Source organism: Squalius cephalus (genome assembly GCF_949319135.1).
Source record: "Squalius cephalus genome assembly, chromosome: 18".
NCBI lineage: Eukaryota > Metazoa > Chordata > Actinopteri > Cypriniformes > Leuciscidae > Squalius > Squalius cephalus.
Genome location: NC_137139.1, coordinates 28,886,598 through 28,899,633, shown reverse-complemented (window position 1 = coordinate 28,899,633; position 13,036 = coordinate 28,886,598). Strand labels below are relative to the sequence as shown.

The window sequence follows — 13,036 nt, the reverse complement described above, 5'->3', positions numbered from 1 at the left end:
TCGCGAACATAAACGGACAACTTTAAAGGCGATTTTCTCAATGTTTTGATTTTTTTGCATCCTCAGATTCCAGATTTTCAAATAGTTGTATCTCGGCTAAATATTGTCCTATCCTAACAAACCATACATCAATGGATACATCATATTTATTCAGCTTTCAGATGATATATAAATCTCAATTTCAAAAAATGTACCCATGTGACTTTTTGGTTGTGACATGTGGTTTTGTGGTCCAAGGTCACATTTAAGAACCATTATTAATAACTGAGCACCAGTTATAATTGAGCAGCAAATCAGCATATTAGAATGATTTCTGAAGGATCATGTAACTGATCATGATGATGCTGGAAAAAAGTACATTTTAAAACTGTAAAAATATATTTCACAATTTTACTATATTTTTAAATCAAATAAACGCAGCCTTGGTGAGCATAAGAGACTTCTTTTATAAACATTCCCAAAAAAAAAATCATCATAAAATTATGATTGGTAGTTTATATAGACACATGCTAACAACCTTTTAAGCATTTATTTTTTTATGTAGTAAGTTTCGATGACACATTCTGGTAGTTAATTTTGTGTTAATCGATGACAAGCATCTTGAGGAAAGGAGCTAGTACGTTTCCACTTTGAGTGAATCGCATGCGGTGAGTTTGTCCATGCAGTGCCTTTCTCGTTGAAAGAACATTGTTTGTCGTAACTGACCTTATTCAGACATGTGAACTCATCCGGGCAAAACTCAATTGTGATGTGAATAATGCTTTCATCAGCACATACATGTACACTGAGCGGCTTATAGGAAGAATCTTCTAAAGCCTTAGTGCAAATGGACTTGAGTTGGGAAAGAATTTGAGTAGATTCTGCTGAATTACATTTACTTTTGAGCGCAGGTTCTTCTGAACGTCCACTATGGACAGAGACGTTCAGGGGTCGAACTGGTTCCTCAATAATCACCCAACTCTCCTCATCTGCAGATGCCTTTGAGTTAGCAGCTGAGATGAATTCGAAAGAACCAGGGGACATTTCTTCTTCAGCAACCAGCGCTGGTTCCACAGATGTTGTTAATGGTTCCTCTGCAACGACCAATGTCTCCTTAAAATCGTGCTTTAGAAGTTCTTCTGATTCCTCTGTTTGGCTCACTGTTTCTTGTTCCTGAGTAATCTGCAAGATTTCCTCAACAATATCCGCAATTTCTTCAGTAACTAGCAATGGCTCCTCAGTTCCAATGACTGGTTCCTCAACAGGAGACAATACCTCACCTGCTAAATTTACAACTGAAGACATACTTTGTGCAATAAAACCATCAGCTTCATCGGCTACTTTCATCAGTTTTTTGGAAATAGGTTCATCAATCAGATGTTTGGTAGCTTCACACATTGGGACGTTCTCGCATGCTAATTGTTCCTTTTCATCTGATATTATGCTTTCAACAATTTGAAGAAGTTCCTTGTCTTCTAACAAGGCCTGTTCAGCATCCACAGTCTTAGGTTCTTCATCTTCTGGAACCTTAGCATCAGCCGTTGGTGGTTCTTCAGATTTCAGATGTCCTATATGTATCTCACTGGCTTTTCTTGTAACTGGCTCTTCACTTAGTGGTTCTTCAGCAACAGCTACTGGTTCTTGTTTAGTGTGCAGATCTGGTAGGACCTCCTTGCATGTCACGTCTTCAGCATTCGTGCTTGATGACTCCATCGAGATGTTCTTTGTCAATGAGCTTGGGCTTTTGGGTTGCACGGGAATAGCGTTGACCAATTGCAATTTGAGCTTCTCTGCAACTTCCTCAAGAATCTCCTTTTGGTCTGAATTAATGAAGAATTTATCCTTTTGGAACGAGAAATTGGTAAATGTGAATCAAAATGCACTAGGTTTTTACGAGGATTAGTTGTTCCCTGGTAAATGCTCGGCAGAACAATTCAGGTATCCATCCAAAAATAACCATGACCTAAAGCACAATTTTTATACAATTTAAATGAAAATGTTTAATGCACTCTGAAAAAATGCTGTGTTGTTTCAACCCATGTTTGGGTCAACTATGGACAAATCCAACAGTTGGTTTGAATTTTAAAATGAAAATTTTAAACCCAACGGTTGGGTTTGTCCATATTTGACCCAAACATGGGTTGAAACAACACAGCATTTTTTAGAGTGCAACATGTGTTCTAATAACTAAATCATTCTTTGTTTTATGATGAATTTGCTTTTTTCAAGATTTTTTTTATATCCTACATACTATATTTTCCGATGTCAAATAATGATAACACTTTAGTTAATGGTCCAACTTTAAAAAATTTGTTACGACAACTTTTTTTCTTTTGTCAAATCAACTTAGAAAATTAATGTGGTTCAGATAACATAATATTTGGAGTTTCTGTTGATTAAACCAATCTCCATTGTATGAACTCAATTTTAATTTTAAGGCAACCAGATAACTTAATTTTTTTAAGTTAAATCAGCAATATATTTTTACAGTGTAGTTGCTTATTAGCATGCATATTACTAGGATATTACTAGGCTATTTATTAGTACTTATAAAACATATTAATGCCTTATTCTGCATGACCATATACTACATCCCTCAATCTTACCCAATACCTAAACTTAACAACTACCTTCCAAACTATTATCGTAGTTATAGTTAGTTAATAGTGAGAATGGGACCCTAAACTAAAGTGTGACCCAAATAATTTTTCTGTCCAAACTAATAGCAAAAATGCTGTGCAATGTGACAAATCGTAGAGAACCATTAATATTTTATGTTTAAAATACAACCATGTTTTCACTGTGGACGGTGCTACCAGAGAAATCAAGTGGCTGTGAAAATGCAAAGGAGAAATTATACAGAATTAGTAAAATAATAAATGAACAACGTTGCAACTTCTACTTACAGCCTGCAAGTCAATTTTCAGATCCACCGCTGTGACCGGGGCGTCAACTGAATCGTTGCTTTCTAATGCGGGTTTCACAGGTTCACTCTTCTTTTTGAACATTTTACCAAAGAAGTTGGTCACCTCATCTTCACTGGGCTTTGGGACTGTTTTGGGTGGTTCTGCATCTTTTGCGACTGTGGGTTTTTGCTCAGGGTTTTTTGTTTCCACGTGTGCGGGTCCGTTGAGTTTACAGCTGTCTACCTCCTCTTTTTTTGGTGGCTTTGGTTCATTTGTGATGGTCACTGGTGGGGTTTCACTCTTTTGCTCCACTGCTGCTGCTTTGCTAGCCACTAGACAAAAGAAAATAAAAGAAATTATGTATGCAATGCACAAGGATCCATAATATCTATGCTGCCTTTAGTTATCAATCTGACTAATAATAAATCATAATACACACCCAGTTCTTATGGCTTAGGCCTTATTTATATCTAGTTTAATGGTCCTGACATTTCAAGGTAACTCTATCTAGTCCCGCCAAAGTTACACAAGCATATTCAACAAGACTGTGCAACACATGCATCTGCGTTTGCATACATGAGCAAAGTGTTTCTGGCCTTATTTCTACAAGCGTTCTCTCATGCATGCATGCATCTACTGCATTCTATGGGATATATATCACTTACATCCAGTAAGTCTGGAAAATGTACTTGTGAGTGCACTTCCCTTCTATAAAGGCTTTGTGAAAGTGTTAGCAACTACAAACTAGCAATGCACACAAAATGCAAAATAAACATTGCTCTATCCACCATGCATCTGACTACAACACCCAAAGTTTATACAGAGCTTTGTGACATGTTCTCGAATGTGGGTTGACTTGCTGAGTTAATCCAAACAATGTAAGTTACTCTTGCAGATCTTTACTTTCAGAGAATATGCGGGGAGATACATTGGTAACACTTTATTAACATTAGTTAATGCATTTAGTTACCATGAACTGTAACAATGAGCAATATGTTTTTACAGCATTTGATTACCTTGTTTATGTTAGCTTATAAAAATGTGCATTAACTAATGTTAACAGATACAACTTTTGATTTTAAAAAACGTATTAGTAAATGTTGAGATTGACATTAAATAAGATTAGTAAATGCTGTAAAAGTATTGTTCATTGTTAGTTCATGTTAACTAATGAAGTCAACTAATGATAATAAATGAAACATTGTAAAATGTTGCCGATACGTTTAGCGACATAAACAAAATAAATGTGCAGTATATCGTATACATACCAAGTTCAGTTCCATCCGGAGTCGGGACTGCATGTCCATTCAGTTCTCCATTCTTCACTTTTTTGTCAGCATTTGTCTGGTAATGACATTGTTTAGTTTCATGATATGTTTGTTTGAACCATTGTGCCTCGGTTTAAATATGTAGAGGTGCTTTGCAAGAGTATTTCAAATGTTGGAAAAGCACCTAAATATACATTATTCTTGTATATACATTAAACATAAAAATATTGATGTTGAAAAGATAAGGTAATATATAATAAAACAATGTTATATGTCAACTACTCAGAAAAATTAAATTTACCTTCTGCCGTTTTTTCTGAGTTGATTGCTCATTCCCCATCTTCGCTTCGAGTCGGCAACTGATTATCAGCGTTGACATTGAAAAAATGCGAAGCACATAGTTATTGCATATTAATATGAGGAAAATACCCACATTATAATTGTTCCAAGTCTGTTACGTGGGCTGAATTCAATCAGATGAAGACTAAAAATCCCACACTGCAAAGAAATGAGTTTTTGTCTTGTTTTCAGTACAAATATCTAAACATTCCTAGATCAAAATGTGCTTAAGAAGCGAAATGACATAAGATTTCTTATTCTAAGAAGTCTTGTATTCTAAACAAAAAGGGTAACACTTTATTTTAAGGTGACGTTACAATGTACTTACTTAAATAAGTACTGAGTAATATTAATTAACTACATGAACTTACTGTAGAGTTAGGGTTAGTAACTTGTAATTATGCATAATTTACTGATTACTATAGTAAGTATGCACCGTTTATAGTACTGTTTAACTACGTCACCTTAAAATAAAGTGTTACCATCAAAATTAAGTGACTTTAGGCTTAAAACAAGAAAATGTCTGCCAAAAATAATAATTTTACTTTTAAATTAAGCTTATTTTTCTTACCCGATTGGCAGATATTTTTTCAAGCATAAATTAATCGCGTCATTTTTCAGATGACTTTATATTTTGAGTAACTTTGCTTCTCAAGTAAATGCATCTTGATTTAAACATGTTCAGTACTTGAAAACAAGACTAAAAAACGTTTTAGTTTCATTGCAGTGCAATAGGAAATCTAGATCGCTGCAGGGTGGAGTAGCTTCTGACTTGTTTTTGTGAAGGTTGTAGGTTCAATCCCAAAAAAGGATGATAACTAAATATCAAATAATACTTCTAATTATTAAATAACTTAAAACACAATTAAACATACAGAAAATATTTGCATTTACCTTTCCACTGTCTTGTGGCCCAAACTGACAATTAGAGTCTGTGTACAGTTTCCAAACCTCGATTAAAGTAATCACCAGCAGTCTGCTATCTGTCAAGCCTGTGTGTGTACACATATACCTGTCCTAAAAGAGGGTGGGGCTCAAACCTCATTACCTTAAAACACTGTGGATGAGACATGGCCTGTGAACCTATTAGCACTGATGAACTCAGCATCACGTCCTTTTGTTTCTCACCGATGAGCTTTTCCACCTAAAAAAAGTGAGAGGATTATCACACATGTCAATGGATAAGACATCAGACAATATCATCCACTCATTTAAAGAAGTTACCCAGAGAATGTGTCAAGCTGAACTGAGATCAGTCTGTTTTGTAGGTGTGGTCGTCCCCAAACAGGATGTGTGTAGAGGATATAATGCAAAAGTTTATTTGCACAGTATGACTCTCATCCAGGGCTTGAGTACAGAGTACATGATGCCAAGCTTAGCAACATAAGCCTTTATTTATTTAATGATTCCTCACTGGCAGAATACATTAAAGAAACATGACAAACACTTAATTGTAAGGGTTACTGCGTGAATAATGAGAGAGGCTATAATTAAAATATTTCGGATTTTTCACGATTTAAAAAATGATTTACATGACCAAAAGTTCAAAAGTTTGGAGTCAGCATGATTTTTTTTTTTTAAAGAATGTTAAGAATATGATGCTAAATCAACATTGATAATAATAAGAAATGTCTCGAATCAGCATATTAGAATGATTCTGAAGGATCATGTGACATTGAAGACTGGAGGAAGGATGCTGAAAATCCAGCTTTGCATCACAGGAATAAATTATGTTTTAAAACACATTAAAACAACTGTTTTAAACTATAATAAAGTTTCACATTTTTAGAGTATTTTCAATCAAATAAATACAGCATTGGTGAGCATAAGAGAAGTTGACTTAAAAATAATACTAAAGGAATAGTTCACCCCTACTAGATATTTTAAAGAATATGGGTTACCAAAGAGTTGATGGACCCCATTGACTTCCATAGTATGGGGAAAAAAATACTATGGAAATCATCTGGTTATACCAACATCCTTCAAAATATCTTCTTTTCTGTTCAACAGAAAAAAAGAAACTCATACAGGTTTGGAACAACTTGAGGGTGAGCAAATGATGACAGAATTTCCATATTGTCAGAAAACATTAGTCATCATGTCTTCCCCCTTTTGCTTTCTCTTTCCCCCTCATGTTCTCCAGCTTGATGTTTCAAAGGGCATCTTGTGCTTCAATGGAAGCAAGAACATTTAACCATCTTAAATACTTCTTTTTTATATGGAAAATCTCAAAATCTCCTGTATTTTTGATCTGAAACCTTAGATTTTCAAAGGGGTCTCAAACTTCTGGACTTCATTGGGTTTATTGATTGGATTATCTGATCTTTACAGCCTGTTAAACTGATCAATTTAAGCTCGTCATCAAACATACAGAGATTATTTTTTGATGTACTGATGAACCCTGGATTTGCTCCAGACTGTAAAATAAATCCTAAAGTGAAGTACCATCTAAATCCTAAACATTTGTGCAATGGATTGCTGTGGACTGTAGGCAAATGGTAGGCTTATGTTTAATGACATGGAAATTATATATTTTGATTTCTAAGGCAAATATTCAGCAAATATTGATTGATATGGGATGCATTGCACTTCATTTAATTAATCAGTATCTGGTGGTCAAACGTTTGGAATAATTAAGATTTTTTTAAATTTTAGGACTATTTTTTCACCAAGACTGCATTTATTTGATGAAAAAAAAAAAAGTAATATTGTGAAATATTATTACAATTTTAAAGAACTGTTGTGAACCTTAAGAAATCATACTAATATGATGATTTGATGATCAAGAAACATTTATTATTATTAATGTTGTGCTGCTTCATATTTTTGTGGAAACTGTAATGCACTACTATTTAAAAGTTTGGGCTAGGTAAGAACAAACAAAACAAGGATGATTACATTGATTCAAGTGACAGTAAATATATTTATAATGTTTCAAAAGATTTCAAATAAATGCTGTTCTTTTGAACTCTTATTCATCAAAGAACCCTGGAAAAAATGTGTCACAGTTTCCACAAAAACATTAAGCAGCAAAAACTGTTTTCAACATTGATGATAATAAATGAACCATTACAAATAATTAAGCACTTTTTGAGCATATTTTAAAATATACATAAAACAGTTATTTTAAAATGTAATAATAGCCTATTTCACAATTACTGCTTTTACTGTACTTTTGATCCAATAAATACTGCCCCATGGTGAGACTTTCAGAAACATTAAGAAAATCTTTATTCCAAACTTTTGACTGCCAGCAAATAATAATTTGATTGTTAACAGACCTAATTTGTAATAATGTAATATTAATAGGAATACTAATTGAACACAGCAAATATCAAGTTTACTGTATTAATTCAGTAATATGATCCGCTGTACTTATATTCTTGGCACACCCTTTTTCTAGAGTGTTTTATTATAAATTACCAATCTACTTGACCTTTAACATATTTTTCTCGACATAATATTAATTCATTTCATTGCACAAGCATAAATACATACAGTATGCTGATTGCCTCCCACGTACGGGCCCAGTCAGGCCGTTTTATTCATTCTCCATTCCCCTGACTGTCCTCTGAATGTAAATGCAACTATTTGATTCACATGTGGTTGTTTGAGCTGAGGAATCCTATCGCTTTGCCAAAGTGCACTGTAAACCCTTTAACATCTCATGAAATAAATGTCAAACAAAACACTAATATGTACAGTGCACTGTGTTTTCCTATTCATCAGAAAGCATGACAACGAACAAAGGAGTAGATCCGCAGAGAGAGAGAGATTTTGTCATGTAAGCGCCGTTCATGGATACAGAGTCACATTGTAAATGTACACACCGGGGGCGAAAAGCGAATTCCTTTGTGGTCACTGTGCACTTGATCTGCCACCATGAAATGAATTCTTGCGACATGCAAACAGGGAAAAAGGTTGCACAGAATGCAATGGATTTATCATAGTTTTCATCGAATTATTGGTGGTCATTGATACTCTCATTATAGCTATTAAAAAGAATTATAAACGAATAGTAATGATAGTTAGGTTGGGAAGGGGGGGGGGGGGGGGGGGGGGGGTTGTATAGTATCTCAATATTTGTCTTTGGGCGTAACACTGTTTACAAAAAGGATGTTCAAGGAGTTTCAAGAAGCAGCAACCACAGTGAGTTTGTTCAGTCAGGTTGTGTCATTATGTTAACTAAATATTCAACAGCTTGACTGTTTTACTTGGTTACCATTGGAACATTGGACACTCGACCAAATCCTCATCCTGAAGCTGAAAGAGACAGTTCACCCAAAAATTAAAAATTCTGTCATCATTTTCTGTCATAATTTCTTAAAAACACACCAGAAGATATTCTGAGATCCTTTGAAGTTCAGTTTTTCTGCTTAGCAATGTAAAGATTGAATTGTTTCGGAAAATGCATTAGGTGAAAGCATATAGGAAATCCCAAAATACATAAATAAATAGTCATCCATTTTAAAATGACACACAACATGAGCAAAAAAAAAAAAAAAAAAGCACAACAAAGACAGACTTTAAAATAATCTATTCTAGACAAGTCAGTTTGGATTCTTATGAGAATGGTCAAGCTGAACATAAGTATAAATTTTAGCTGTATGTCACTTTTGGCCCTGTGGATTTTTAGAAAGTAAACAGCCTATAGGCCAACAACAATGTTTGATAAAAGTCTTTAGGGGCAAAACTGTTGGTCGGGATGGAAATAACAGCTGTAATTTGAGTTATCAGTTCTGAAACACTGAGGGAAGATCATTTTCACACAGTAAAAACACTCTTTGATAGGTTGTTAAACTTTTAAAAATTGTGATAGGCTATTTCATATTTTTATGATGGATTTTTTTTTCTGGTTCTTGGATATGGCTAAATCTACAGGGCCAACAAAGGTGGATAAAAGGTTCATAAAAATAAAAATAAAACATGGGCCATAAAACTGTCCTACTGTCTAAAATGTGGTAAGTCGAGTTCTGAAAATCCTAACCACAAAGAAACAACGGATGATTTAAAGAAACCTCAGTGAATTTTACATTTCTTTTAAGTCAGTTATTACAGTCAAACATGATATTTCATGCTCCCTCTGTCAAAAGTACCAATTTTTTTGAAACGGCAACAGACACACAATGAATTCATGAATACCCACGTGCTCCATTCCGCCGCCGTCCACGCGCGTGCACGCAGTCCGCTTCCGGTTCAAAGATGGCAGCCACCATGAAGAAAGGAGTGGTATGTGTTCACATAAACTGCTTTCTGTTCAGATTTACGACGTGTTAGTGATGCAGACATATCTAAAACAGTACATGAAACAGTTAGTTGTGGGACGCTGGAGAGTATCTATTTTCATCTGCTAAATGGCTAACTTAACGTCACATTATTCATGACTGTCTGGCATTGACGTTGATTCTTATTATTTAAGTTTACGTTCATCGTTCTGCTGTAAACAGCTGTGCATTTTCTTTTAGCTCATATGCTATTCTTTAGGTCATAAAGTCAATATCTGCTTATGACACTTACTGTATGCTAAAGTTACAGCTTTATGCTTTATTATCTTGGTCTTTATTTGAAAATATAGATATTCCTAGATAGAAATGCATAGAATCGTACACACATCAAGCTACTGTTTTATGTGACGTGGAATTAATTGCCGACTGCTTTTTACATTGTAGATTTTACATCAAGTGTAATGTCATTATTAAATGTTGTAAAAATGTCATTTAATGTCACGTCATGTGTTTACAGATAAAGCATAGGAAGAAAATTATTGCATGGCATTATTTTTTAAATGCTTTTTATAATTATATTTTAATATATAGAGCAAACGGTAAGTGGAATTAAATGTGATTAATAATACACAGTTTTGATTACAAATATGGCTTGAATCATAACAGGCAGCTGAAGATGTCAATGTAACATTTGAAGACCAGCAAAAGATAAACAAGTTTGCCAGAAATACAAATCGGATGTCTGAATTGAAAGATGAAATCGAGGCCAAAAAGGTAAATAGACTGTTTGATTTTGATTAGTCCTGCTAAATTGATTAATCGCATCTAAAATATGTATATATGTCAGTGTATACTGTATATACACACATATATGTATACATGTGTGTGTGTGTGTGTGAGTGTATGTATATATACACAGACATGCACAGTGCACACACACATGTATATAATATGTATAAATATAATAATATACACAAACATATTATGTAAACACAAACTTTTATGTTAAGATGCAATTTGACGGCATTAATTCTTATACATTTTAGACTGAATTTTTTTCAGGTATATGCTGATCTTTTTTCCTTTTTTTGTAGAAATCCTTACAGAATTTAGAGGATGCCAGTGAAGACCTCATGATGTGTGAGGACGATGCAATGCTGATCCCGTATCAGATCGGAGACGTGTTCATCAGTCACTCTCAAGAAGAGACGCAGGAAATGCTGGAGGCAGCAAAGGTGACATGACCCATACCATACCAAACCATGAGCCTTTACTCAAGCCGTGCGTGTTTATATGTGTCCCACAGAGTCTGTAGACTCTGTAAAGCTTGAGGTGTTGTAGCCTATAGTGAATAAAGATCTGGTGTAGATAGGTTATAGGTTCAAATCTCATGAGAGTCGATTCCATGAACTACAAGCATTGTCTTCGAATCAAGACTTAACCTCAGGTTCTTGCAGGAGAATGTAAAAACTTAGGTCTACTGATCATGAAACTGTATTATGCTTTATTTTGATTATTTTCATATTAGCTAGCTGTTTTCCCTTGCATGCTTGCAGCAAATCGAGTACAAAACAACCTAAAATTGGTAGAGAATCTTGATGTTGTTGGAGAACCGATGATTTAAAATAAAAACACCAACTGAACTGACTAGATATATTTTCAGAGTTGTTACAGAGAAGTTAGAAGATATTTTGTTTCTTGCTTGCCGAGTGTTCAGTTTGAATCCTGTTTTTAGCGCTCAACATTTCCATACTGATATTGTGGTGTCCACAGGAAGCTCTGCAGGATGAGATCAAAGCTCTGGAGGGTCGTGTGTCGTCCATACAGGTGGTCCTTGGAGATTTGAAGATTCAATTATATGCCAAGTTTGGGAACAACATCAATCTAGAGGCAGAAGAGAGCTGAAACCTCAAGCATGTGGACTTGACCTCACAGACTCTCAGTCTCCAACAGGATATGACATTTCTACTCTATAAAACAAGTTCTTGCCCTGTTTACTCTGCTGATGTTTGTTGCATTTCACATGTTGTTATGTTTAGTGTATCATCTGAGCTATTGCATGCAGGTGGTTTTGAGGCACTGATGTAAAAATAATAATAATAAAAAAAGCAAAACATTTACATGGTTTCTTTCAGTTTCATTTTTTTCAGTGGATGCTTATTATTGGCACGACTGAATAGACCTAGCATAGAGGTTAAAGTTTTGAGCCGGTAATGGGAAGGTTGCAGGTTCTAATCCTTCACGTTTCAGCTCATACATACACATAATGCCCTTGATACAGACAGACATTTATCCTCAGGTTATGGATAGTGTAATAAGTGTACTGTGAGTTGCTTTGGATAAGTGTCAGCTAAATGATGTAGTAGAGTAGTAAACCCAAGGTTATTTATTAACTGTTTAATGTATTTTTTTATATATTTAAAGGGCCAGTTCACCCAAAAATTCTTTCATTAATTACTCGCCCTCATGCCGTTCCAAACCCGTACGACTTTCGTTCATCTTAAAGGGGTGGTTCAGGATTTTGGACATCGGACCTCATTTCCAAGTTAGCCTGGGTGTTATTTATCAGTGGAGACAGTTTTCAAAAATTTTCACCCAGTCCTCCCAGTTGCATAGTTCGCCGGTGCTAGGCTAGCGCGAGTCAACGGTAACTGCTAGCCTGTCATTAAAACAGTTTTACCCACTCCACAGTACACCAAAAGTAAATAAATTACAAGTGCCCAGCCATGTGAGTGATTCCTTTAGAGTGAACGCGGTGAATCTGACTGCAGTAGATGTGAAAGATATGAATAAAAATGATAAAATTTCAGCCAGCGCAAATACCTGTATTTACATCCTGTTTTCGGCTGAAGTCCACAGTAGTCGATTGTCGAGTTCACGCGCATAGGTTTAGTACGTAAGATCATGCGCCCGAACTCGACAATCGACTACTGTGGACTTCAGCCGAAAACAGGATGTAAATACAGGTATGAGCGCTGGCTGAAATTTTATAATTTTTATTAATATCTTTCACATCTACTGCAGTCAGATTCACCGTGTTCACTCTGAAGGAATCACTCACATGACCTGTGCACTTGTAATGACACATCAAGGATGTTAAGAGGCTAAAAGCAGGTTTAAAACTTGCCCCATTGAAGTCAACAGGGTGCAAATTTTAAAAAGAGGATAACACGGTGTAGGCAACACCGATTTTTGTCGTTGTTCTCTGTACTGACAGCACTCCAAATGTACAAAAAAATGAGCTCAATGTTAAAATTGACCGGAGTTCTCCTTTAAGTCTTACAAAGAGACATGAATGCCATTAATTTAGTAGAATTTA

At 35.0% G+C, this 13,036-nt stretch overlaps 2 protein-coding genes across 6 annotated transcripts in view; one reads left to right on the top strand and one right to left on the bottom strand.

The window, feature by feature from the left end:
• Nucleotides 1-5,475, bottom strand: part of bcas1 (brain enriched myelin associated protein 1) — a 15,121-nt gene extending 9,646 nt beyond the window's left edge. For 4 of the 5 annotated variants that reach the window (XM_079848671.1, XM_079848672.1, XM_079848675.1 and 1 more), the window contains exons 1-4: nt 5,387-5,475; nt 4,455-4,512; nt 4,154-4,229; nt 2,886-3,217 (exon numbers count right to left, since the gene is read on the bottom strand). In XM_079848671.1, coding sequence (XP_079704797.1) covers nt 2,886-3,217; nt 4,154-4,229; nt 4,455-4,493 — 447 coding nt within the window. In that variant the 5' untranslated portion in view covers nt 4,494-4,512; nt 5,387-5,475. The remainder of the gene's footprint in view (nt 1-2,885; nt 3,218-4,153; nt 4,230-4,454; nt 4,513-5,386) is intronic. The other variant, XM_079848674.1, reaches the window with a different exon arrangement.
• Nucleotides 5,476-9,639: 4,164 nt separating this feature from the next.
• On the top strand, nt 9,640-11,837 carry pfdn4 (prefoldin subunit 4). The gene is made up of 4 exons (XM_079848676.1): nt 9,640-9,721; nt 10,384-10,491; nt 10,812-10,952; nt 11,491-11,837. Exons 1-4 carry the CDS (start codon nt 9,695-9,697, stop codon nt 11,620-11,622), a joined length of 408 nt encoding a protein of 135 aa, XP_079704802.1. The 5' UTR covers nt 9,640-9,694; the 3' UTR covers nt 11,623-11,837.
• Nucleotides 11,838-13,036: the final 1,199 nt, after the last annotated feature.